We start from the raw sequence: 27,149 nt of genomic DNA, 5'->3' as shown, positions 1-27,149 counted from the left end.
AATCCGTGTTGGGCTCAAGAGTCAGAGGAGGTGATACTGGGGTTGTAAAGTAGGTAAAGTGGGACAGCGGCGAGGGCGTATGGTGTTGAGCACCCGGCTTTAAGATCGAAGTCTTGACAACGAGAAGTTTGTCGCTTGCTTCCATCTCATCAGAAGCAGTATTGAGAGGGGAAAACCTCAGTCAATGCCAAATTTGGGAAGCGGGGTGGAGGAAATGGTATTTCAGCTGTTTTTGCTGCTGGTGGTGACGCCTGAAGGGAGCTTTAACAAAGCGGGATATATCTCTAGTAGCTGAAGATGGTGAATTCAAGTGTTTTATTATCGTCATGGCAAACGGAACCGGCAGCATCATGTTGAAATGCGTGGTCGTCGGCGACGGCGCTGTTGGAAAAACTTGTCTGCTGATGAGCTATGCCAACGACGCCTTTCCAGAGGAATATGTGCCTACTGTCTTTGATCATTATGCAGGTAAATATGCCAGCGTATTACTGCGACATAATGAATATGAAAATATGAATCAATAGTCCAGTGTCTGTTTGATGTATAAATGAATTTAGCATTCATTTAGCGGTTTTCACCAGACCTCAGAGTGACTTGCATTGTATTGCGCTTGTGTTTCTATAATGGAAACCACCTGTGGGCTGAGGATGCAACTGGTGCACATCAGCATCCTTATGGCACGATTCATCTCCCTTTCACTTGATCAGAAATAAACAAAACTAATTTGCTTTCCTCTTTCGTTTGATCTGAAGTAAATAACATCTGATTGAGTTCCTTGATCAGAAATAAACAAATTTGCATCCCTCTCTCACAGAAGTAAATGGAACTAAATTGAGTTGCTTTCACTTATAGACTGCATCCCTCTTTCACTTGATCAGAAATAATTATTTACATTATTATTTCATTTTTCAGATATAACTAAAACATGACCAACAACCTTTCTTAATCTAAATGCAAGCACATTTAATCATGTAGGATCATTTCAGTCCCATATTTAAACTAATAATTTGTGATTTTGTTTTCAGTGAGTGTGACGGTTGGGGGAAAACAGTACCTGCTGGGGCTTTATGACACTGCGGGTCAGGTAGGGTTAAACCATTCCTCTCTCATTGGCCTGAGGCCTTTTCATTAGCAAAAGTAACTCGATCCATTCAGGCAAAGTACACGGTGGCCTGTTGAGAGTCTTTTTGGCATTATATGCATGTGATTTAAAGAGAGAGTTCATCCAGAAATGTAATTTGTCATCATTTACTTTACTTCATGTCATTCCAAACCTGTATGACTTACTTTCTTCTGTGGAATGCAAAATCTGAAGTTGGCAGGGTGATAGTATGATTTGTATCAAAAAAGATGCAATGAAAAGCTGCCTGTCCCCAAATTCTGTTTAACTTCTTCTTTAACCTTCCACAGAATGAAGAAAGTCCTATGAGTCGTAAAGTCTTGTAAGTCGACATGAGTGTTCGATTACAGATTTTTCTCATTAATCACTAAACCACTGCCAAACTCAACAGGTGAGTACACACTAGTGTCTCTCAGAGGAAGCTAAACATGTGAAGCAGTTGGAATGCAACAGCTATCTGAAAATGTTCCTTCCTCTGTTTTATTGTGACCTACTGCGTCAGTTGTTGCTTCACTGCTATTCACAAATCCTCTCCCATGGCATTATTGGATAGTAAAGTAGAATATTTCCAGAAGTAGTAGGTCACCTTTTATGAATAATTTGAATTTGAACACACTACTTTTTTCACATACTGTTTTTCGCCTACTACATAGTAGGGAAGTATGCATATTCGGATGCAGCCAATGTCTAGACTTTAATTGAGTGTATGTTGTATGTCAGGCTGTCTTTTTGAGGTTATTCTCACAACACCAAACTATGTGTTGGTACATGTATGAATCTACCAAATAAGTAGCTGTAAATGTAGACTGATCTCTGAGCTTTGGTGCCTTCTCACCCAAGGCCAATAATTCAAAAGCGGTGTACCGAAATCATATCGAACCGTGATCCCCGAACTGAGGTACGTACCTAACCATGACATCTGTGTACCGTGCGACCCCTAGTCAGCAATCATAGTATTTGATCTCTGATTTATTTATTCTATGGATTTAATGTCTAGTGAAACTCTCTTTTGTCCTTTCGTTTGAACAGTTGAAGGTGGCTGATTTCAATTAACATTCCATGCAGTTCCAATAAAGACATGAGGGGTCTCATTTATAAAACTCTCCGTAGATTTCATCCTAAAAGTGTACGTGTGTACAAAAGCTAGATTTTGCTTACGTGTGAATTTTTTCAGATTTATAAAACCATGCGTACGCCAGAACCTCCGCAAAAATCCTTTTATGAATCCCAGTCAGGGGAAAATTGTGCGTATGTGCATCTCCACCCCGTCTCCTCCCCGAAATAACCATATATGGAGCTTACAACGCCTAGTTTTACTATGCATAACCTCATCTGCATATCATTTCCATGTGTTTAACACCGTCAAGGTACAAGACATTAAGGAAATATGAGATCCTGACTGTAAATCCATTTGGGCCATAGCCTACACATACATTTTTATTGCTAAAAATAAAAATAAATAAATAAGAAGGATACTGGCTTTTATTGCCAGTATCCTTGTTACGTTTTATAATGAAATTATCCATAAAAACAAAACGGTTTAAAATAGTTGATCTCATTCTTTTACACAGGTCATATAGTATTTCAATTGTTTAAAAAAATTCAAATCAAATTAAAATATATGCAGTTTTGCTGATAAGGTGAGCATAAGCTGAACATCTATTTTTAGTGGAAACAGATGATATAATAGACCTATATTTTTTGCAGTGTAAATACAATTGTCTGACTCGACGTATTACTGGAAATATTTTAAAAAGGAAATGTGCAAATCTTACCCTTTTCCTTTTAATGGTATCCTTCAAATACAGTGGTATTTTTTTTTTAATAATGTTTTGGAGATGCCTTTACATGATATCAGCACGTCCGTGCAGCTGTGGTTGTACAGTAAGATATTTTCATTGGTCCTATTCAAACCGGTCTATGGACTGACAGTTCGACCACCGTATCCAGCTGTGTCTGCCATAATATCGAAGTAAGTGCACATCATGATCATTGTTCTTGCTAAAAAAAAAATGTCCTCGTAACATGCATCTGCAGTTTAGTTTAAAAATTTAATATTGTGCGCCTATAGTACTCCTCGCTGTCATTAAAACAGGATGCCACATGAAAAGTGATCAAATGCATCCTGTCTAAATTTAATTTAGTTTAACTTTTGCGTATAATGACTTTTTGTAATTTCAGTGCTTATCTCCATTAATGAGAGTGGAATATTTATTGTAAATGCATATCTAAATGAAAACACAGTTTAAAATAGTTTATTTCATTACTTCTCACTCCAAAAGAGTATGCATGGTCTAGAATGTCCGTACAGGGCGTACATATTTACACCAAGTTTATTTTTTATAAATTCGGATATGTGCGTGGAAAATTGCTTACACATATTATATGCCCATTTGTGCATACGCAATGTTTATAAATGATACCCCAGAGCTTTTGTGCAGTATGATTAGTGTGCGTAAGTTTAATTCAGATATGATATCGAAAACTGTATCCTCATATTTTCAATGCTGTTTGAATGATGATCATGAAACACACGAAAAAAATGATTGCCAGGACTTCAGGACATACCAAATCCATGAAATCCACTTTGAAGTTCTTAGTTCTTAAACATAGTAGTGCATCTGACACGTTTGGCTTTTTTCCATTGAGCGTCGTCCTTTAAAGAATGTGAGTAGTGGACCAGATGTGTGGAAGTGTCACTGAGGGCCAAGCAGTGGGATTTAGTTTCGCATCAGTTCAAACACACAAAACACTCCCCACGTTCACCCTCTCTCCACAGCTGGCACCAGTTAGTACCGTACAGAAACCATGACCGATCACTTGATCAAGAGGATTAATTTAGCCGAAAAACTGGAAAGAGGGTTCAATTCAGAGCTGATGTTCAGTTTGGTATAGGACAGACTTTAAGCAGTTCACCCAAAAATGAAAAAATGTTTTAGAAACCTGAATGACTGACTTTTTTCTGTGGAACAAAAAAGTTGATGTTTATAGTGCAATGGCCAAGCAGATTTTCTCTGTCCAATGAAAGTGAATGGTGACCATCACTGTTAAGCAGGATATTTAGTGAATAAAAACTTATATTAGTTAGTCCCTCACACAAAGCTATCAAATGGACACTCTGAATGTAGTCATATGGACTACTTTTATGTTGATTTATGGCACTGTGGTAATTTTTGGAGCTTTTTGATGCTGAAGAAATTATGACAGAAGTTTCATGTTTGGGTGAGCCATTCCTTTATAAGTCACTTGGAAAGCAAAGGAGATTGTGAACCGTGCAGTATCAAGGTTGAAGCATCAAGAGATTGTTGGAAGAAACAAGATAGGAAAAGCATGTCTTGGGCTGGAAATAACCCCCAAATGCTGGTTAGCAGATTCTAGAAAGAATCTGGAAACAATAAAAGGCTTTTTTTTAAGATGATGGTGTGTTTCTCTGTACATACTCCGGGTCAATTAAACTACACACAAAAGCAAGGTACATGAAGCAAGATCAGAATCACCTATACATTACAATGTGTTCAGAATCGGATACTTAAAACTGCAGTCCGTAAGTTTTGGCGCTCTAGCGGTTAATAAAAAGAACTGCGTGCATCTTGCGGAAGACCATTGTAGCTCTGTTTATGACGAATGACGCAGGTACTGGGCTACTCCGCAGCGGTTCCACCAGTATCAGTCCGAATATAAAACTTATTCCCCCGGTTTCACAGACAAGGCTTAAGCTTAGTCCTAGACTAAAATGTAAGTCTGAGCTTTTTCAACTGAAATGCACGTTTATAAAAATTACTTAAATGTCCTAATTGAACTATGGCCTAATCCTGGCTTAGTCTTAGCCGTGTCTATGAAACCGGGCCATTATAGGTGTACCGTAGTGATTCAGGATAAGCCAAAAACACGGTTTGGAAAATGGATTCATGATGTACTCGCTTATTGTATTTGTTTTGTAAATTTTGAACACAAAAAAGTAGAGATGCACTAAGGGTGTAACGGTTCACAAAATTCATGGTTCGGTTCGATACGACACGGTGGTGTCACGGTTTGGTACGTTTTCAATACGGGGGGCGGGGCAATTGGTTACGTCGCAATGTTGGAAATATTTCTGTTTTAAACCATGAATGCGAGCCAATGGATATCACTCAAGCACGTGTTTGCACCAGGGTTTGCACACGTGCAAACTTTGCACAAGATTTATGCCGGTGAACTTCTTAATCTCAGTCAATTCACTATAAGCAGAAAGTGAAAGTAAAAACGGAATGACAGAGTAATGGTGGAGCTTTCGGCATCTGATGCCACATATTCTCTCAGAGACAAAGAGAGACGAATTTACTTCAACATATGCTGATAACGATATATAGCTGTTTTCATTTATTCCCTTAATATTTCTCTTGTGGCCCGTACAAAGTGAAAATGAGAAGAAACATACATATGTTCATTCATATTAAACATTCATATTAAACAGGTTGTTTTGTCAAATTAAGTGTACTTTTAATTGAATAATAAAAGTAAGCTCATAATAATAATAATAGGCCTAATAAAATTAAGAATATAACAGGCCTACATTCATTGGAAATGCCAAATCCTCTTAATATTGCCAATAATTTGTTTTTGACAATATCTCTGGCTATTGTCGATACAAGATCATCGTCTTTTGACGCATGTTGACGAAGTTATCACGAGGCAGACAGCACGTTGCCTATTACCTCGTTTGGGCTGCGTTGTTGAGCGCAGTGGCACTGATATTTCACAAACTTTAAGCTCTTTTATTTTCCAAAAGTAATAGGATTAGTCCAACGAATCGTTCGGTTCGTAATGCGTACCGAACCCGAAAGCCTCGTACCGAACGGTTCAATACGAATACCCCTAGAATGCACAATATTGGATTTTTGCCGATATTCGATATGCCAATATTTTTCAACTCATTTTGGCCGATACCGATATATTTCCTTTTGTTTGGGAACAACACCAAGTCTATCCTGTGCAGAAATTATAAACAAAATATTTTTATATTGGTTAGTTTTTAACAAGAACTTATTTATTAGAATTAAATAAAAAATAATGGTTTTCATTTTAACATTTTATTTTAAGATTTAACATTTGTAGATGGTCTAAAACAAAAGAGTTGTAAAAATTCTGAAAATCTTTTAGAGCTCATGATTTGTTTAAAAAATAAAACGTATTACACATTAATGTATAAATCAGAATATATAAAATTATTTAATTTACAAGTGTCATGTTAGTGATTTTTTTTTTTTTCTTTTTTTTTCATGTAAGCTATAGCTTCTGACCATTAAATCAAAATATACTCATTATTTTATGGTATCAATTACTGCTTTATTTAATCAGAAACACAGTCTAACTGTTATTTGTGTAGGCTATTTTACTTTTAATTTAATTAGAAGTAGGACAACAGCGCCCCCTAAAGATTAAATCTCCGTACCGAACGGAACGTGTCACAGCTGCCGCTGCACGTGCTATTACTGTTTACTCTATCACACACCAAACAGGTCATAAAGCAGGACTGCTTTCACAGATTAAATGTAGCGATCCAAAAGAGTGAGTCTAATCGCCATTCAGACAAAACTTTGCTTCAAGAATGAGCCACACTGCTGACGTGATCTAATCACTAGCACATCCTGAGCACATGCCAGTTAATGTATTCCTCTTATTGGAAAGACATATGGTCATAATTTTTCATATCAGGCCAATGCTGATATTTACATTTAAAGCCATTATTGGCCGATTCCGATATCAGTCCGATGATATCTTGCATCCCTACAAAAAAGTTAAGGACTGCAGCTTTAAGGTCAGGAGTCGGATACTTTGTTGTAAAATAAAATTTTTGATTCCACCTATCAATTCCTGTGTGCGCTATTTTTATTAAATTTTTTTTTTTTTTTGGCGAAAGGTGGCTGTTAAAAATGTATTTGTCCTTCAAGAAATTCATTCAAAAACACTGATTCAACCAGTAATGAAACAAGTAAATCTTGATTGAGTCATTGAATCATTCCATTCATAAATTCCATGAGATTTAGTTTTTTTCTTTTAATTTTTTTTCTTTAGAATTGTGAGAGCACTACAGCCTCCATTTACCAAAAAAGTCTCAATTTATCCAGAATCGTGCAGCTATATTTTGCACACAAACAGCTCTTAATTGAGTCTTAATTTGATTATGTAGCCTGCTGATTTTTGTTCATGGTATTCAGCAGCAATTAAATGTGTTGCAAAAAGAGGCACAGAATAAATATGTTTGATATCTAGGCCTAAATGTTTGACTTCATTTTATTAACCAAATTGGAATTTAGACCAGTGTTTGAAAGACCAGATAAAATTGAAGACCGAACTAATCAGCTATTTGCACTTATAGACATCTCACATCTATAATTACATTTTTTTTTCCAGCTGTACTATTGTGGGTTTGACTGCAATATTCCAATTTATATATTCCATGTGCATTACCTTCTGTGTTGACTAGATAAAGGACCTCATCAGAATTCCCTTTGTATGCCAAAGGGTGACTTGCCCTTCTCAGACATGTGTGTTAATGAGTGTGTGTTCCATAGCCATGTGATTTCAAACCTCACTGGAAGTAGAGAAGGCAGTGACAGTTTTCTGGCACACTTTGTGCTGTGAATAAAGAGTATCAATATTGGAAAAATAGGCATTTTTTTCGTTCTGTTTTAGTGTGTTAAAAATAGTTTCAAGTCTGTGATTGCTAAGAAGGAGGGGCGTTACTTGGCTCCTAAGCAGATGCATGTCTGTTGGATGCCTTCACTGAGTCTTCGTCTGATTGGTCCTGACATGCTAATTGCCTCAGGAGGAGTCAGAGACTAAGCTGGCTGGTGTCAGTAAAGGGGCAACCTCTCAGATGTTGGCATCTGTCTCACAGCTCCATCGAAAACCATCTAATCCTGACCTTTCATCCTCTACTCTCAGTCCTTCAACTTTTTCTTTCTTCACTGAGGTAATGTTTTAACATGGCTTTGAGTTGACAGGCTCTTAATGAGCCTCAGAGAGGGAACTGGGCCCCAGATGTGAAGTACAGCTGCAGTTTGCATTTCTTATTCAATCCAGGAAACCCTCCCACCCTGGAGTACCCTACTGCTTTTTGCCCCTTCTGGGGCTCAGGCAGATAAATAGAAGGGATTTAGAACCATAAGAATGTTCGTGTTTTGAAAGTGCTCACATTATGTTCCTTTTATTCTCAATTGCTTTGAATTCCTACTGTAGTCTATTTCTGGAATGAAAAAAGGACATTGAGTTTGAGCCGCACACAAACACATGCATATTATGTCCTTTATTAGTGAAGACAGGACTGAAAAAACTCACAATTTGTAGACTGAATTAAAATTTGTAACAGTGTAGACGTGTTAATGCATTAATATTAACAATGAGCAATAGCTACATTTGTTACAGAAGTTATTCTTTGTTAAAACTGTAAATAATACAGTTAGTATTTTTGAATTTAATAGTGTGTTATTAAATGTTGAAATTAACTAAGATTAATAAATGCTTCAGAATATTTTTTTTATTGGCAATTTGTTAACTAATGAATTAACTAATGTTAACTAATGGAGCCTTAATGTAAAGTGTGACTGAGCAAATAAAGTACATAATAAAACATTTCTAAATAAATAAAAACATTTCTTAAACCATATCTGTCCGCTGCTTTTGATACGGTTAACCACTAGATCCTCCTGTCAACCCTATTGAGAAAGGGCATCTCAGGAACCGCACTCCAGTGGTTTGAGTCTTACCTCTCAGATAGGTTCTTCAAGGTATCTTGGAGAGCTGAGGTATCCAAGTCACAACATCTAGCTACTGGGGTGCCTCAGGGCTCAACTATTGGACCACTTCTCTTCTCTGTCTACATGGCATCACTAGGTTCTGTCATTCAGAAACATGGCTTTTCATATCACTGCTATGCTGATGACACTCAACTCTACCTCTCATTCCATCCTGATGATCCGACGATAGCTGCTCGCATCTCAGCTTGTCTAACAGACATTTCTTGCTGGATGTAGGACCATCACCTTCAACTCAACCTAGCTAAGATAGAACTGCTTGTAGTTTCAGCAAACCCATCACTTCATCACAATTTCACCTTTTAGTTAGGCTTATCACCCATAACTCCTTCAAAAAACAGCCAGAAACCTTGGAGTTGCGATTGATAAGCTGATAATTTCTGAGACCACATTGCTAAAACTGACCGGTCCTGCAGATTTACTTTATTTGGAAGATCAGGCCCTTTCTTTCAGAACATGCAACACAACTCCTTGTTCAAGCTCTTGTTCTGCCCAGACTTGACTATTGCAATGCTCTCTTGGCAGGTCTTCCAGCCAATTCCATCAAACCTCTACAATTAATCTAAAATGCCGCTGCAAGATTAATCTTTAATGAGCCGAAAAGAACGCACGTCACACCTCGTTTTGCACTGGCTACCAATAGCTGCTCGCATAAAATTCAAGGCATTGATGTTTGACTACAAAACCACCTCTGCCTCTGCACCCCTTTACCTAAATTCAGTTCTTCAGACCTATGTGCTCTCTAGAAGCTTGCGTTCTGCAAGTGAACTACGCATTGTGCAATCCCAAAGAGGCACAAAATCGCTTTCACAGACTTTTTCATTAACTGTTCCCACCTGGTGGAATGACCTGCCCAACTCAATTCGAGCATCTGAATCCTTAGCCATCTTCAAGAAACAGCTAAAAACGCATATCTTCCATCTTTATTTGATCCTCCAACTCTATCACTCTCTATTCTAATTCTATTTTATCGATCTGTCATGTTTTGTTTTTTTTATCAATTGCATATTTATTAACTGCTTGCTTTTCTTGAAAAACTAACACTAGCTTTCTTTTTTCTATTCTATCTGCTTGTTTCTTTAAAAAACAAAAACCTTGCTACGTGTACTGCGTTAGGCTAACTGAGACTTGTCATAACACTTGCATGTTGTTGCTCTTTTGTTGGTTTTGATTGCTTCTATTGTCCTCATTTGTAAGTCGCTTTGGATAAAAGCATCTGCTAAATGATTAAATGTAAATGTAAATATCTAAGCAAAGAAAAGTACAGGCAATTTATTACATAGAAGCCAGCAAGATTAGCAGTACTGTCTGCTGTTAGTGAGTATGTGACGGTATCAACTTGCGATAATTGCTAAAGCTTTTATCACAGTATACGGTATTAGATGATGTCATATACACTTAAAGCCGGCACGAGAAAGCAAAACCATGACGGAGGCAGAGAATCAAACCTCTTCCAGAATTCTTTCTGCACCTTCACGTTTTGAATCCCAACTGCTGGGAAAACGTGACTAAACATGACTGAAACGTAAAAGAGACAATGAGAAAAAGTTACTTTCTCATTGTTATGAATTATTTACTTGCAGAACTGGCTGTTTCTTGAAGGTTGTTATGGTCTCAGCAGATCAGGTGGGGTACAAAGCAAGTTCCACCACAGTGGAACCGAGAGAGTGAAGGTTCTTGTAAATGAATGTGGCATTGTGATGGTTGCACCAGGCACTGACCTCAGGACAGGAGAGACCATAGACCTATAGGAGTGTGGTAAAGTAGGAGGATGCTGTTCCAGAGTCAGTCACGAATGCCAGGTCAAAGCATTGAATTTGATGCTGGTAGTTACAGGGAGCTAATGGAGTGAGCGCAAACATGCCATCGTATTCTGGATCTTAGCAGCAGACTGAGACCAATAATGCAACTGAAATTGTGGATTCTTTCCGAACACATTTGCTCCCACCTCGGGTGTCGTTGTTTGTCTTGGTTGGTTAAGAACATGTAGTCCCAGTCCGATTCAGCTCCTGGAGGAAGCGTGAGAGGAAAGACCTGACTGAGCTTCATCTGGGCTAAGTAATCCGCCTATGTGTGTGTTTATTTAGTGTACCGCAAAGCAAGCTTCAATTAATCTGCATTGTCTGAGTAAACACTGCCATGAATTATTCTCTTTGGATAAAGGCACAGGAGCCTCTTTCTTCCTCCTTCTCCTTTCCTTCTTCAAGCCCCCTTCTTGCTGAATAGATTCTGAATATAAAACTTTCTGTAGAAAATCACCCAACCATTTCTTTCTTTTTCAACTTGCATAACTGGGCCTTGTGGTAATTTTAGTTTGCTGTATTTCAGTCTCTCCCTCTGATTCCTGTTGTCTTATGTAAGGAATGAGGTGCTAACAGCAAAGAGACTATCAACTGCAGATTGACCCACTTATTTCACTACAGCAAATCCATACAGATAACCTAACACATATTCACATTATTATTATTATTATACAGAAGATTGACAGACAGATTTCAGAATGTATAGTTACACACACACACACAGTATAAATCTGATTGAATTAAGAGTGCAGGAAGACATGCATACATGCAGTAAATGGAGAGCATGGGGGCTCTGAATATAAATGTTTCATAGGAACAGCAGTGTAAAAACACTTTTTCTCTCTCTACCATATCGGTCTCTCTCTCACTCTTTCAGCTCATCTCTGTGACTGTGGGAATCTTACAGGAGGACTGTACAGACAGACCGATTGGAATCTGATCTAAAAGACAAGGGGTGAGGGAAGAGAAAAGGGCAAGGCAATTGCACTCTGAGTGATGGATGGATAGATGCCTGCTTTATTAGCCCAGTGTTGTAAATTGTGCTGCAATAAAAGCTGGACACAGTCAACACTGTACGATTGAAACACAAAACAGTTTAGCATAAATTTCAATAGATGCTGACTGATGCAGATATAAAATGTATATGTATGATGTATAATATAAAATACATACATACATGCATGCATACCTACATACATTTACACAATCAAAAGTTCAGAATTGATAAGATTTTTTTTTCTGGTAGGAAATAATACTTTTATTCAACAAGGATGCACTAAATTAAACAAAAATGTCACCTTTGACATTTTGTAATGTTACAGTAGATTTCCATTTCAAATAAATGCATGTTTTTCATGTCTATAAATAATTCTGAACAAAAAAAATGTATCACTGTTTGCACAAAAATATTAAGCAGCACAACTGTTTTCAGTATTGATAAAAATAAGAAATGTTTCTTGATCAAATCAGCGTATTAGAAGGATTTCTGAAGGATTATGTGCACTGTAGAAAAAAAAAAGTTGAGCCAACTTAACATTTTAAGGCAACCAGCTTCAGCAGATTTTTGAGTTTTTTTCAACTTGTTGTTTTAAGTTTATACTACAAAAAGTTGTGAATCTCCTACAAAAATAAGTTGAGAGAACTCAAATATCTGGTTGCCTTAATTTTAAGTTGGCTCAACTTTTTTTTTTTACAGTGTGGCAATGAAGATTGGCGAAATGGTTGCTGAAAATTCAGCTTTGCCATCACAGGAATAAATTACATTTTAAAATGTATCAAAATATAATTTTTTTATTTTAAATTGTAATAATATTTCACAATATTTTTGTTTATACTGTGCTTTTTATCAAATAAATGCAGCCTTGGTGAGAATAAGAGACTTCTTTCAAAACCATTAAAAATAATGTCCAGCGCTCTCTCCACCCTCAATACCACGACTGAGGTGCCCTTGAGCAAGGCACCGAACCCCCAACTGCTCCCCGGGTGCCGCAGCATAAATGGCTGCCCACTGCTCTGGGTGTGTGTTCACGGTGTGTGTGTGTGTTCACTGCTGTGTGTGTGTTCACTACTGTGTGTGCACGTTGGATGGGTTAAATGCAGAGCACGAATTCCGAGTATGGGTCACCATACTTGGCAGTATGTCACTTCACTTCACTTCACTTCATAGCCATATGTTTTAGTACAAAATAGTATTTTTATTTTATATAGTCTTTTATATTCAACTGAAGGACAGAATTGAGAGAAGGAAGTGATGGGGAGGAGAGGTAGGGGATCTTGAAATGATTTGAAATGAATTCAAACTCATGTCATCTGTGCTAACCGCTGAGCTGCGACTCCAACACACAAACATATTTTAAACTGAGTGTGTGTTAGGGAGAGTGAAGGAATATATAGCTCTGATGTCTGTAGCTAGTAAAGGACAGTGACGCATGTCAGAACAGATAACAAATGCCTGATAGTCCTCCTCTATCCTATATCAGATATTTGCTTTTGTAAGGAACAAAAAGGAGAAGGACAGAGGCAGGAGTTGTGTTATACAGTACTATGTGTGGAGCAGAAACTGTGTACAATTGACAGTATTGCCACTGTGTTCATACTCCAGGAGAAATGCGTGCATTCAGAGGCTGTCTGTTGTCAGTGGTATCAGCTGGAGTGAGAGCTGTATGGTAATGCAGGCAGCAGAGAAGGGTGTTTCCAGGTTCACTGCATTAGACTGCTGTCTCACTTTTTTCAATCCATTTCCCTCAGCTCTCAAAAGAGCAGTGCGCTCATGCACACACACACACACACACACACATACGGTTTCCACAGAAATGCTACATATTTCATTATTAACAAGCTCTGGGTCGTGATAAGCCGTCACAGGGTGTTTTCAAGGAGGTAAAGCACTCATATAAAAACCTATTTAATCAACTGGTTTTCACAAGCCACAATCAAAGTGTATTTTAACTTCATTACAAGCCAGTAAAGCAGCCAGCTGACTTTTTATGCTACAATAGAAACCAATGTTGTGGAAACTACTTAAAATTATGGGAAGCTTGTAGCGTAACAAGCTGCAGTTTGAATGTCATTCTTCTACAATAAACTACCTTCTAATTATAATTTTCTACATAACTTTATGTACAAATGTACCTTACATACATTTCTTATATAAAGGCTTTTGCATCTGAACCCTATATATAAAGGGTTCAGATGCAAAAGCCTCTAAGTATGTCTGAAGTTTTCTTTAAAATTAGCAGCATTTCTTTCTATCTTCTATGTAGGCCTATAGGTTTCTATGCAAGTACTGGTACTTCTGAATGGGTTGAGGCTGGGATTTAGCGCATTTGAAGTGAAAGTACTTGATGAACATACTATGTGTGGAGAGCATTAGTTATCTAATTTTTGGCCAAGATGGATTTTAGAGGCTTTTGCATTGGAACTCTTCACACACATACAACTATATATACGTATACACATATACATATACATGCATGCATGCATGCATACATACATATATATACATATATGTATAAATTGCAATACAAGATTTTGTGTACATTACATAAATGTGTATATATACCTGGTATTTGACAAGGCTGCATTTATTTGATTAAAAGTGCTGTGAAATCAATAATATTGCAAAATATTATTACAATTTAAAATGGTAATTTTCGGTTATATGACATTTTAAATTGTTGTGATGGCAAAGCTGATTTTTCAGCAGCCATTATTCTAGTCTTCTTGATCCTTGAAGCAGTCATTATTATTAAGTTTTAGGTATTATTTTTTCATAAAAAAATATGTACATTAATACATAAAATGTGGTTAGGGTTATAAAATACATTTATAATTTTTTTTAATGTGTGTGTATATAAATGTATATATAGCCTATATGTATGTATGGAGTGTGTGCAATTTCAGTGCCACTTGCAGCACCAAATGGAATTGTAAAAATAAATAAATTTTCCCCTTTTGCCATTGTTTGGACAGACAGGTAGTGATTCCCCAAATTCATGCCATTCTTTGATCTAGTGTCATCTTTGTGACTTTTTTCACAAAAAGATTATTTTAGGTGCTGGTAGTGCTTTGACAATTACACATTTCACCTTTAAGTTAGTAGCATTGCTACATTTCATTAGCGACTCCCCAACACGGACTTAACTTGTGTTAAATGTGTGTTCTCTGGAGGTAGCAGGAGGAGATGTGCAGGAGATGTGGGTGGATGATGTGGTGGCTTATTCTACATTCAGATTTGGCAAAGGGCAGCTGTAAATAATACCATCCCTCCCACCCTGCCCCCTGTAGAATGTTTGAACAGACCAGAGGATGGGCAACGAGTGTATTTATAACGCAGCCGCCCTGCAGGGCTAACACAAACTCAAGCAACACTCTCACTTACACCACAGATGCACCTGCTCAACTTTTTGTCAGGTTATGTTGCAACAAATCTTGATTTATCATGTGGCAGGAACAGGACGGTCTCCCGACAGCAGAAGCAAACTATAATGTTTTGGTCTATAATTCTTAAGGTTATATATCGCAGGTTCATATCTGAGCCACAGAACACCACATTTGGCCTTGAAACATTGACAGTTGCAAGTAAAAACAGAAGGTTTATATCACTCGCCAATCTTCTTGATGGATGAGTGACTGTCTGTCTGGGTGTGTTGTGTGCAATGAGTGTGTGTGCTTGACGTTGTGAGCTTTCCTAAACTATGACCATCCCTAAAGGCCCCAAAACACTGCAAGCTAATTCGAGAAGAATTGTTATTTGTTTTCTTTGCGCACAAAGTATTCTCGCAGCTACATAAATTACGGTTGAACCACTGATGCCACATGGACTTTAATGATGTCCTTACTACATTCCTGGTCCTTAAACATGTCAGCTGCATTGCTATCTATGCAGGGTCAGAAAGCTCTCGGAATTCATCAAAAATATCTTAATTTGTGTTCCGAAGATGAACAAAGGTCTTACGAGTTTGGAACAACATGAGGGGGAGTAATTAATGACAGAATTTTCATTTTGGGGTGAATTATCCCTTTAAAGATGAGGTCACATTTAATATTGCTCTGCGAAGTTTCACAAGCGAAATCAAGTCATTCCAGTTGCCACACAGATTTCTGCTCGTGTCACACAAATTCAACATGTTGATCAACAGAAAGCTGCTTGGTTTGAAAGTGACTACATCTCTGTGCTATAGACAATGGAGGTTTTCTGATGTTTTAATCTGACTGCACCTTAAGGCATCAGAAATCCTGAAGGGCTGCAAATTATGGAAACTGGCAGCAGTACTTTTTCACAAGCAATCTTCAGTCGGCAGTTGTTAGTAACGTCCCTCGTGGTTCAGATGCAGAGGTGCTCCAAGATGAGAGACGTCACGGTAAATTAAACTCTGAAGCTTAGAAACTCTGGCTCCACATTTCTGAGGTTTAATTTCTGCAAGCCCAGGATGGTTCCCTGTCGCAAATGAAATGTTTATACTGCAACGCATGGCCAGAGGCACATGCTCTTATAGTTTTAGACACACTCTCATTAGAAAGAATAACCATGGAAGATTGCATACCAATACACATGCTGCCTGTAGAGAGACACAAACACACACACGCACACACGTCGGGAGAAAACAAGTTCCCAAAAATATCAGTCACATGTCCCCTGTAAATCCAGGCTTATCTGTTGTAGCGTCTGGGGTTTCTGGTTTCCAGAGGACATGTCTCTGCCTCCGTGCTGCTTTAGAGGCTGAACGGGGAGATGGAGGAAACGCTATTGAATGAAATATGGATTTTATGGGACATGAGCCAGATTTCTAAATCGTATTAATCTCTGCTCAGTCATTGGGGTCAGCGTAATTTCTGGTTGCTGCTTAAGTGATTGTTGATGATGTTCCATTGCAGAGCGTTTGTGGACAGTGATTCAATACAGCAGTGGATGCTTTGTTACGATTTGTAGAGAAGAAAATTACACTTTGTATTCAAAGCAAACTCATATTAGGGTAATTTACTAGAGTAAATGTTCCCGATAACAACTTGTGAGTGCATTCCTGATGCGTTTTTGACCATTGTTGACCTGATGAACAGTAAAAAAGGCTCAGTACTTGTTTTTACCCAGTGTCCTCTGTTCTGACAGGAGGACTATGATCGCTTGCGACCCCTGTCCTACCCCATGACAGATGTCTTCCTCATTTGCTTCTCTGTGGTGAATCCGGCCAGCTTCCAGAACGTGAGAGAGGAGTGGGTCCCTGAGCTGCAGGAGTACGCACCCAACGTCCCTTACCTGCTCATTGGCACTCAGGTACACCACCAGCTATATACAACAACAAAATAATATTTCATAGCTGTAACTGTATACTTTTTGTAATTGTATGTGAAACAGTGCAGAAATTAGCAAAATTCCCCACGGTCCGGCACACATGTGATTTGCGGATTAACTGATAAATTTAACCACCATAGAGTGAAAGTTTATCATTTGCATGTGCTTTGTCTTGTTAAAGTCGAACCAGGACTCGCGCACCATTTTCAGCGCTCAGCCGCTGCCGCACAAATACCCGTTTTGACAAGTATTCTGGTAAACACAATCGGTTATGTCTTAAGTTAACGTATACAGCTGAGAAAGAAACCGGATGTCTGTCAGTATTTGGTCTGTGCATTTAGTCTTAAAGAGACAGCAGCCTATAATACCTGCTTCTGTCTGCTAATCGTCTGTATTTAACTTATGCAGTAAGTGGTGTTTTACACTTAATTTTTACATTTCAGCACCTGAATACTACTGTTACTGTCTTTTATAAATTTTTGGTTGTAGGCTGTTCATCTATGCTTGTAATTTGTTATTGTTCTTGTTTTATTACTGACTTTAGTAGTTAAGCTAGTAGTTTTTGCTTTTAGTAACTAATGAAAAGCAAACTTTTTTTTGCTGATCCGAAAAATTATCTGATCCGTGACTCAAAATCCGTAGTATGGACAGCAACAGGACTGATCAGAGTAACAGGGATGACAGGGGACACATTCTTCAGCACAATGCACATATTTGTTTACATAATACTGTGAAGTTTTACCAATTTAAATTGTATTTTGTTTTGCACTTACTTGGCATAGTTGTATGACAATAGTAAACTGTCAGTTTTTCAGTTATAGTCAGTTCGTTGTTGATTTAGCACATTATATTACTAAGAGATCTAATGTTTTAAGGGTATTGTAATTAGATATTGCGTTCCATCTGTTTAACAGTATTGACATTGCATGATGCCCCTTCTCAGTCAAGCCTCATAAATCATCAAAAATGTAATATTATAGAGGAGCGAGAGAAACATGCTTTTGTTTTAAGTGTTGGAATCCTGGTTGAGAGATGATGTAACCACCTAGAATGATGTCACTTGAATGTACCATTATTTTACAAGGTTTTTTTAATGAGGGTTACAGGGCTGACACGACATTAGGGGACACCAATAAAATGATTTATATTTTATTGAAAGAAATGTATACTATACTTATGCTAAAAACATTGCTTAACAATGAGACTGTATTTAGAACAATATGCAAATGTAATATTTATAGAATTTTGCCTTCATTTTGCAAAATAAATGTCCTGCTGAAAAAGAAAAATCATAGTGAGGGACAGGCCAAAAACCTTACCCTTATCAGCATAAATGATATTTAAATGATTTAAAATAACATTTAGTTAACTTTTTTGATGTAATATCGATGAAAGAATACATAGTATGGTTATGTTTTAAATCGCAAATTGATTTGTTCATTTTATGTTTGATTATATCTTAGGGATGCAAAAGGCACTGATTTTGTGGAATGACCCATTTTTGTCATGTGATTGTAACTGATGTGTGGTTAAACTGTGGTAATGTTATTGATTTAATAAATTGATTTGTGTGCCATCATGAGAGGTTCAGTCATCCAGTGTTCATAGCATGATATCTTTGATGAAATTGTCCAAATGGCTTATGACTGTGGTTTGGCAATTACTATAACCTGTGTGTGTGTTAAGAGTGAGGGTTTGTTATCAGCCCCAGTCTTGTCAGGTCATGTTTATTGTTGTATGCCTCCTGTCTTTATCATACCACAGAATGAGATGAATACAGATGCAGTGCAATCAATAAGAAAGGGGGCCAGAGAGAGTTACAGGAACAAGGACCCTGAACTAGGGCTGCATGATAAACCGGGATAAAACCAAAATCATGATATGGCTTAGTGCGATTATCAAAGCTGCTCCATGATCTATATTTGTGAGTTTGGGCTGCTTTAATGTGCATTTGCGAATGCAAAATGCTTCCCATACTTGTAATGAGGATTGCTTATCAACAAAAGAGAAGCTTTAAGGGCTCGCTGTGGTTTCCCTCAAAATAAAAGTTGGATGATTTAACTTTTAGAAATGAAGACGTCCATAAATATTAGTATTGTAATTTTACAGCTGCAATGAATTGTAATCTTTTTTTGGATATGCAGTAAATTAATTCCAAGTATTGAGTTTGGAAGAGTTTAGGCTATTTAATGTAAAATTGATCTCAGTGAAATATTAGTATTTATATCAGAGTATTGTTTCTTATTTTGTTTTTTAGTCATTTTTATCCACAAAATAATCATTTTATACCCACGTTTTTATAGCCATAATGATATATAACCACAATTTTTGGTCATGATTTTTATCAAAAACCTTTAGTTTGATTGATCAAGCCCTACACTGAACCCTGCAAAGCTTCACTTCTGCTGGTGACATATTTAAAGGAAACCTTTTCGATTTGTGCTCCACATGCCTAATTGGAAGATGTGAAGGAAGTACTGCTCTGTGAGGTGGTTTTGGTAATACGTCAGTGGATGTATGGAGAGCGGCCTTTTGTGGAGAGGAGCTGGCAAAAACTCAAAACTTAGATGAAGTGGAATTTTAATTGGAAACAGTGAAGATGGAGACCCTCCTAGACCATTGCAGTGGTACTTTTTAGGTGAAAGGGGAGTCTGCAGACGCATGCAACCATCTGGTCTTGGGTTGAATTTCCTGGAGCCTTCTGCTCTAAAAACAAACCCCATCGTATGGAATCTCATCTGCCGTCCAGAAATGCAGAGAGCACATGTGCTTGTACAATTAACCCCTCATGTTGAGCTTCAGTATCCCCTCACTGCAGAACAAAGGGGGTGGAGATGGTTGGTTTAGTGGTGGGGATGGGTGGGTTTAGGGATCAGGGAGTGGAGACTGGTAGGTTTAGGTATATGTAAGGTGGGAGGAGTTGGATCTAGATCCAACCACACCCCCTGGATCTTGTGTTCTGCAGTGAGGACCATGTCTTGAGCTTGCTTAACTGTGAATTTGTCCCCATTTTTGGCTGTAGATGGACCTGCGGGACGACCCCAAGACTATTGCCAAGCTGAACGACATTAAGGAGAAGCCCATTGTGACAGAACAAGGCCAAAAGCTAGCAAAGGAGGTGAGAAATGGATAGTTCCTTTTTCTCAAGAACAAAATAAAACTGAAACTTTGTACTGAGAAAAACTCAGACGTGAGTCAAAAGGAAAGCAAAAAAGATTGTCGTGACTTACTGGTTTGTCTCTCATTTTCTATGCCTTTCAAGATTGGTGCCTGCTGTTATGTTGAATGCTCAGCACTGACACAGAAAGGCCTGAAGACTGTGTTCGATGAGGCCATTATAGCCATTCTGGCTCCTAAGAAAGGTGCGCTCAAGCGAAGACTTGGCCCACGCTGCATCAACTGCTGCCTCATCACATGATATACACCAGCTCAAGGGCATCCAGTGAACTGACGGTGACCAACTGACAACCAACCAGATTTCAATCTGACTTCTGAACTATAGAAAGGCGAACCAATAGGCCCAGTTACCTACAAGTCCAAGCTATGGGCGAATGACAAACAGACACATTGTTCAGGGAGAAATGACACGAACACTAAACATTGAGAATGGAATACAAAGAAAATGGACAAAATGATTTATTGAACATACAAGCACAGAGATCAGACACCCTTTCTAATAACTAAAAACAATCGAACTGTGTTTCCGTGTCTGGCTCGGCAAGCACGAGTTCATTTGAGAGATGAAACCCGGACAAGCCTAAACAGCAAAACCAAACCCATCGGCCATTTACAGAAGTAAGACTTTCTTCAAAAAGGGAAACTCAGCATCTCAATTTGGGTTGCAAAACACACGCTTTTTACAAAATGTCTCTAGTCAGTACTGACTTTATTTACAGGAAGAGCGAGAGGAATGATCAAATAAATATACTGCCATTAGGAGCATACAACAAATTAAATATCTATTCTACAAAAAACAAACACCGAAACGACAGATTTTTTTATTGTTGTAAATGGGACCCGAGTCAGGCAGCATTTCTTAGAGCACGTACTGGGACGGACAGTCATTTTTTGACTCCAGCATGGATCTCTTTCTCTCTCAGTTCCTGGTGGCCTGTGATTGTGTCCTTCTTTTACTCACTTGAGCTTGTAGGTGAGTTGTTTGCGATGCCAGTGGATCCAGACAGGAGCAGCGAGGAGGCCAGTCAGAAATCCAGTAGTTGCCCCAAGGGTACAGGAGATGGGCCAAACCTGGATATAAGAGCCAGAAAATGAAGATCATTTTTGCAGGAGCACAAGTGACTGACTGCAAATTCTACAGAATCACTGTGGTGTTTTACAAACCAAATTTTCTATTTGAGACTGCTTTATTCCTCTTTCTTTTTTTAACGTAGAGTTTTGAGTGTTACGTATTTGTGGCCTTGCCTCTCAGGTTTGTGCCGACTGCTTTGCATTCTGAATTTTTGCTTCATATGATCAAGGTGATTTCAAATGTTATTTGATTTTGTTTTTTTTATGAATTTCTTGCAGTCCATGCAAATATGTGGAGTGGTCTTTAAAGCTTCCAGCACATTGTGAACAACAACAACAAAAACGCCTTTATAAATAGCAAATGTATGGAATGTAAATCTAAAAATTAAAAGGCACAATGGTTTTATGGGAGTACATAATATGAAAACTTGCTGTTGATGCCCAATGCGCAGTGGATAAACAAAATGTAAATTTAATGACTTGCCTCAAAATCTTTGCAGAGTATAAAACAGGTTTTTCTACATTTTTGCCTTTTTTTATTTAGTCTTGTTGCTTCATATAGATTTGAATGCCTTATTTCAGTCTTGCACATAACATGTGCAATTATTTTTGTTATATTAAGAAAAATAATTCTTATACCAATTAAATGACAGAAATAATTATGATACCGTTCAAAAATTTGGGGTCAGTAAGAATGTATTGAAAAACATTGCTTGTGCTTACCACGTCTGCATTTTTATTTGATCAAAAATATGGTTAAAACACTCAATTTAATATTATTGCAATAATTAGTATTTCAAATAAAGGTTTTCTATTTTAAATGTAATTCATTTCTGTGATGGCAATGCTGAATTTTCAGCATCATCACTCCAGTCTTCAGTGTCACATGATCCTTCAGAAATCATCCTAATAAGCTGATTGGGTGCAACATTCAGGTTTTTTTTTTTTTTTTTTTTGAAACCAAATATTTTTTTGTGATTTAAAGAAAGTTCAAAATAATAGCATATATTTAAAATATAATGTACTTGTCAGATTTGATCAATGACATGAATCCTTTCTGAATAAAAGTATTAATTTATATAAAATAATAATGACCCTAAACTTTTGAATATATATATATATATAGAGAGAGAGAGAGAGATCAACACAAATTTCTGTCTGTTTTATACAGAGAATGAGATTTCTTCCCTTCGTACTTGATCTCTAAATGACTAAAGATTTGTGTCTCAGAATTTAGAAAAAAAAAAAGTCAGCAATATTGATTATTCAATTATCTCAAGACCATAATATGGGCTGCAATATTTCAAGAGTGTCATGGCAATGAGAAGGAGAGAGTCCGTGTGAGCCACTCCTCTCTTCCATTCTCTAAAGCTATCGACATCTGGATTGAACCACCCCAGAGTTTCTCGTTAGTTCACACTCCTATCATCATGTGTTGAGGAATCGCTGTACAGCTTCCTCTCTCCCATAATGAATCGGTCTCATCTCTCTGCTCTCGTCTAGACATCTGTGTGTAGACAGCGTGTCAAAAAGCACACATGGGAGACTTCAGTGTGACATTTTGAGGGCAAAACGAGGGCAAACACTGGGCTCTGATCAATGTCTCTGTACAACACATGAATAATTGAAGTACCAGTGCAGTCTTTCTATGCTTTGAGAACATTAAATTTTTCATGAAGATTGGTTCAATCCCAACAAAACCTGTCTATGACTATCCTACATGATTCATTGGTTGAGAGGATGTGTATATTGTCTAAAAGTGTTTTTAGTGTTAACTACACATCACTTATTTTCTATTTGACAAATGGTCCCTAATATAATGATCTTTCTATTTTTGTATATATTTTGAAAAGTCTCTTATGCTGATAAAGCCTGCATTTATTTGATCACAAAACTGTAATCTTGTGAAATATTATTCTAATTTAAAATAACTTTTATAACAATACATTTTAAAATATAATTTATTCCTGCGATGGCAAAGCTGAATTTTCACCAGTCATTACAGCAATCTTCAGTGTCACATGATCCTTGCAGAAATCATTTTGATATGCTGATTTGGAGCTCAGATATGATCAATTATTATTGGTGCTCAATTATTAGTAATGGTTCTGATTATTATGTGTTAAACTAATTTTTCTGCTTAATATTTTTGCAGAAACGATACCTTTGTAATCAGAATTCTGATTAACAGAAAGAACTGCATACATTTGTAATGGAAATCGAATATTTAGTATGATTTTTGAGTGATCATGTGACACTGTCTAGAGTAATGATGCTGAAAATTCAGCTTTGCCATCAAAGGAATAAATTACATTTCAAAATATATTATATTCTGGAAAAAAAAGAAGTTATTTTAAACTGTAAAAATATTTCACAATATTACTGTTTTACTGTATTTTGATTAAATAAATGCAGCCTTGGTGAGCATAAGAGATGTATTTCAAAAATACTATTGAAAAAAAAAAAAGTTTCATAGTCTAAGTGATATATATATATATATATATATATATATATATATATATATATATATAATTTTTATTTTTTCATACAGTGAAGGTGAGTAGGGTCTAAAGCAATATTGGACCCCATTTCCTTTTATTATACGGCCATAAACAGAGCATTAAAATCTCCTTTTGTTTAGTGCATTAGAAAAATCCAAGGTTTTTCAAGGAGAATGAGTAAATTAATTAAAATGTTTGCTAAACTATCCTTTTTAAGAAGCATAATAACTATGCGTGATGGACAAAAAAAGATGGGGGTTTTTTTGCAAACAGAGAAGAATGAATAAATATATACAAAATGTTATAAATGGAAAGCACAAATATAAAACTAAAAGTTAAACAAAACCAAAATATTTATACAAAGCAATTTCTCTGGCATGTTCCTCCTTTCTGAGATTTACAGCAGAATGAGAGCAAGAGCTCTGAAACAAGGAACCTTCTACTGAAATTCTGCTGCCGCGGCAGAAATCTGCTCTTCACTGGGCATAACTATGGAACTAACCAATGCTCTCATTAATCGACAGTTTTGAGGGGCTTCTTTTGGTTTACTAAACACATATAATGGAGAGTCACAAGAAATCATAACGAGGGAAGACAGAAGAAATGCATTGGGATGTGCTACACATCTCAATGTGCCAGAAGCATGTACGTTAACTGCTAATTGATATTTCTATTGAAATGACTGGAATTTCTGAGAGCAGTTGGCATTGCAATATTGCAATAGTGTAATGACACTAACCTGCCAGGGTCTGTCCCAGTCGAGAGGAATAGGGAAAGCTCCCAGCCAGGCCCCAATCATACTACAGCCGGTGGTAATCTGAAGAGAGGTGTCCCACACTGACATCGCCCTGAAAATCACACATGCTTAACATCATAACGTTGCTGATAACAAATTAACATGAACAAAATACAAACATTGCTCTTGAATACAGAAAATTAACCATATCAAAAGAAGTAGTGTTCATATAAATGTACACTACCATTCAAACGTTTGGGGTCAGTAAGATTTTTTATTTTTTTTAAGAAATCTATACTTTTATTCAGCAAGGATGCATTTAATTGACCAAAAGTGACAGCAAAGACTTTTATATTATTACAAATATATAATGTATTTTAAATAAATCCTATTCATTTGAACTTTCTATTCATTAAAGTATCTTGAAAAAGGTATCATGGTTTCCACAAAAATATTAAGTAGCACAGGTGCTTTTAACACTATTTTAATAATCATATGATCATCATATTAGGGTGATGCCTCAAGGATTATGTGAGATTTTCCATTAGAGGAATACATTGCATATATCCAAACAGAAAACGGTTATTTTAAATTGAAATAATATTTAATAACATTATACCACTTTTCTGTTTTCTCAATCAAATAAATGCAGCCTTGGCGAGCATATGAGACTGCTTTCAAAAACATAAATCTTACTGACCCCAAACTTGTATATAAACATTATATTAGTAAAAACAACACTGTATGTAGGGTATTAAACAAGAGGCTGGTATAGAGTGCAATGATGTAGTATACAAGAGGACTATGAATGTTCGATGAAAATTTCTTCGTATTTACATTTGAGAGACAAATTTCCTGCAGTGCTTAAGCAGAGATACTGCAGCTGTATAAACAACTCAGAGAATCTCTGAAAATCATACCACTGGAGCAAAACTAAATGATAGTCCAAACATTCTGTGTTTCAAAACACTTCAGTTCGTTTTAAATTAATTTAAGCTAAAACAACACTTTAGATGCTTAGTGATTATATTATTGAAATGGTGATATATACAATCAGAAAACAAGACCCAGCTCAGGCCCCACCCTACACCGATAAAAAATAAAACAGGATTTGATCTGAGAGCATTAAACTCCAGTTACTCATATATGGGGGTTTGAGCATTGCAATTATCATTTCAACCTAGATACAAGGTGTTCATCCTACAATAATCCCTTGAATGTGAAATTCTATGAGAACTGGTGCTCACATTCGTCAAAGTTGGACAAGGTCTCCATCTAGTGGATTACAGCCACTGAGGACTGTATCTGGGAAACAATTCCACACTATAAAGGGAGGAAGGAATACTTCAGGTGGTTCATGTAGAGAGTTTATCCTGCACTTACCCATCTCTGCTGAAAACCCGGATCCAAGCCTGTACATTAGGACCCAGCATACAGAGACATCTCAATGTAGTGAGTGTAGACAGCAGCACGGCCAGAGAAAATGTCTCCAGAGCTGACCTAAAATGTGAGGTATGACTTATACATTGCTATTTTACATTTTGGGACAACAAATAAACAAACACATACTTACTCAAGCAAAGGTGCTCCGTATAGTACCACCACAGTATGAAAAAAGAGGCATGACAGAAGAAAGTATAGATAGGATTTTAACAATCTGTTGATCTGTCAAAGAAATAACAAATGAAAGTCAAATTATGAAAGTCATTGATTATTTTTGAATGTCATTGGAGAACATTTTGCCCATCTCTACCTTGTAGCTCAGTGTGTTCTTCTTTGTCGGTGGGCTGATGCCAAGAAGCCAAAACACTGCGATGTTGACCACAGCAACAGATCCAGCTACACAATACAGCCAAACCATGTGGGTCCCATAGACGGAGAAGTTTTCCACAAAGACAGCAGGCATCACAGTTGCCATGAAGATGGAGGAGGCAATAATGGCGTGAGCCGATGCCATGCCCCTGATCTCAACATCCCACATTATGGAGGTTAAATGGCGGTACCTGATAAAGAACAATGAGAGTAAGTCAACAGCATTAATAAACAATTCCAAAAGAAAAGTTGCGTGTCCTTCAAATAATTTCATAAAAGGTCAAATAAAGAACACAAAACACCCAAAAGAAAAGAACCCAACGTTATAATGAGATTGGCAATCTCCGGTTATGAAAATAAAGGCAAAGGAAACTATATTGCACACAGCTAAAATAAGTGATTAACCTTAATTTAACCATTAATTCAATTTACTTTGAAGTAAAGACTTACCAATGGAGTGGCGTGCCCAGTTAAAGTTTATATCCACAAATAAAAATCCCTAAACTAATGCTTTACCAGATTTATCGAGTACTTAAATATGTACAACTTACAATCGTACCCTTTCTAAAACCGAATGCCATAAGACTACAAATAAATGTAAAAAACGAACAGTTTATTTACAAACATGCCTGCCGTGTACTTCCGGTAGAACGAAGACAGCAACAATCACGCTCATCTAAAAAACACATAATAAAATACTCTAATAATAAACAATTTTTATTATTATTTGTAGTAGCAGTTGTAGTAGTATCCACGGTTAATGCACACAATTTAGGTTCTCGCTAAATACCACCAAAGACTATAGACTTTGATACAACTATACTGAGTGGTATTTGTTAGGA

The 27,149-nt window shown here is 37.0% G+C and overlaps 2 protein-coding genes across 2 annotated transcripts; one reads left to right on the top strand and one right to left on the bottom strand.

Moving 5' to 3' along the window:
- On the top strand, nucleotides 1–21,780 carry LOC306857514 (rho-related GTP-binding protein RhoQ). Its single transcript, XM_079397493.1, has 5 exons — nucleotides 1–468; nucleotides 1,026–1,084; nucleotides 16,828–16,992; nucleotides 20,033–20,128; nucleotides 20,273–21,780. Exons 1-5 carry the CDS (start codon nucleotides 327–329, stop codon nucleotides 20,426–20,428), a joined length of 618 nt encoding a protein of 205 aa, XP_079253619.1. The 5' UTR covers nucleotides 1–326; the 3' UTR covers nucleotides 20,429–21,780.
- On the bottom strand, nucleotides 20,613–27,110 carry LOC306857513 (phosphatidylinositol-glycan biosynthesis class F protein-like). The gene is made up of 6 exons (XM_079397492.1): nucleotides 26,758–27,110; nucleotides 26,249–26,498; nucleotides 26,069–26,160; nucleotides 25,879–25,995; nucleotides 24,499–24,607; nucleotides 20,613–21,258 (listed from the first exon to the last, which is right to left on the bottom strand). Exons 2-6 carry the CDS (start codon nucleotides 26,474–26,476, stop codon nucleotides 21,145–21,147), a joined length of 660 nt encoding a protein of 219 aa, XP_079253618.1. The 5' UTR covers nucleotides 26,477–26,498; nucleotides 26,758–27,110; the 3' UTR covers nucleotides 20,613–21,144.
- Nucleotides 27,111–27,149: the final 39 nt, after the last annotated feature.

The sequence above is a fragment of the Barbus barbus genome, assembly GCF_936440315.1.
Source record: "Barbus barbus genome assembly, chromosome: 38".
NCBI classification, from domain to species: domain Eukaryota; kingdom Metazoa; phylum Chordata; class Actinopteri; order Cypriniformes; family Cyprinidae; genus Barbus; species Barbus barbus.
The sequence above is the reverse complement of the archived record's forward strand: the minus strand, read 5'-3'. Positions and strand labels throughout refer to the sequence as shown.

Excerpts from the sequence above, each read along its gene's own strand:
- LOC306857514 (XM_079397493.1), top strand. The coding sequence starts at position 327 with ATGGCAAACGGAACCGGCAGCATCATGTTGAAATGCGTGGTCGTCGGC. Across the intron at positions 469-1,025 it reads TGTCTTTGATCATTATGCAG|TGAGTGTGACGGTTGGGGGA; the intron begins GTAAATATGCCA and ends TTTTGTTTTCAG. Across the intron at positions 1,085-16,827 it reads TTTATGACACTGCGGGTCAG|GAGGACTATGATCGCTTGCG; the intron begins GTAGGGTTAAAC and ends CTGTTCTGACAG.
- LOC306857513 (XM_079397492.1), bottom strand. The coding sequence starts at position 26,476 with ATGTGGGATGTTGAGATCAGGGGCATGGCATCGGCTCACGCCATTATT. Across the intron at positions 25,996-26,068 it reads TACGGAGCACCTTTGCTTGA|GTCAGCTCTGGAGACATTTT; the intron begins GTAAGTATGTGT and ends CTCACATTTTAG. Across the intron at positions 24,608-25,878 it reads CGGGTTTTCAGCAGAGATGG|GGCGATGTCAGTGTGGGACA; the intron begins GTAAGTGCAGGA and ends TGTGATTTTCAG.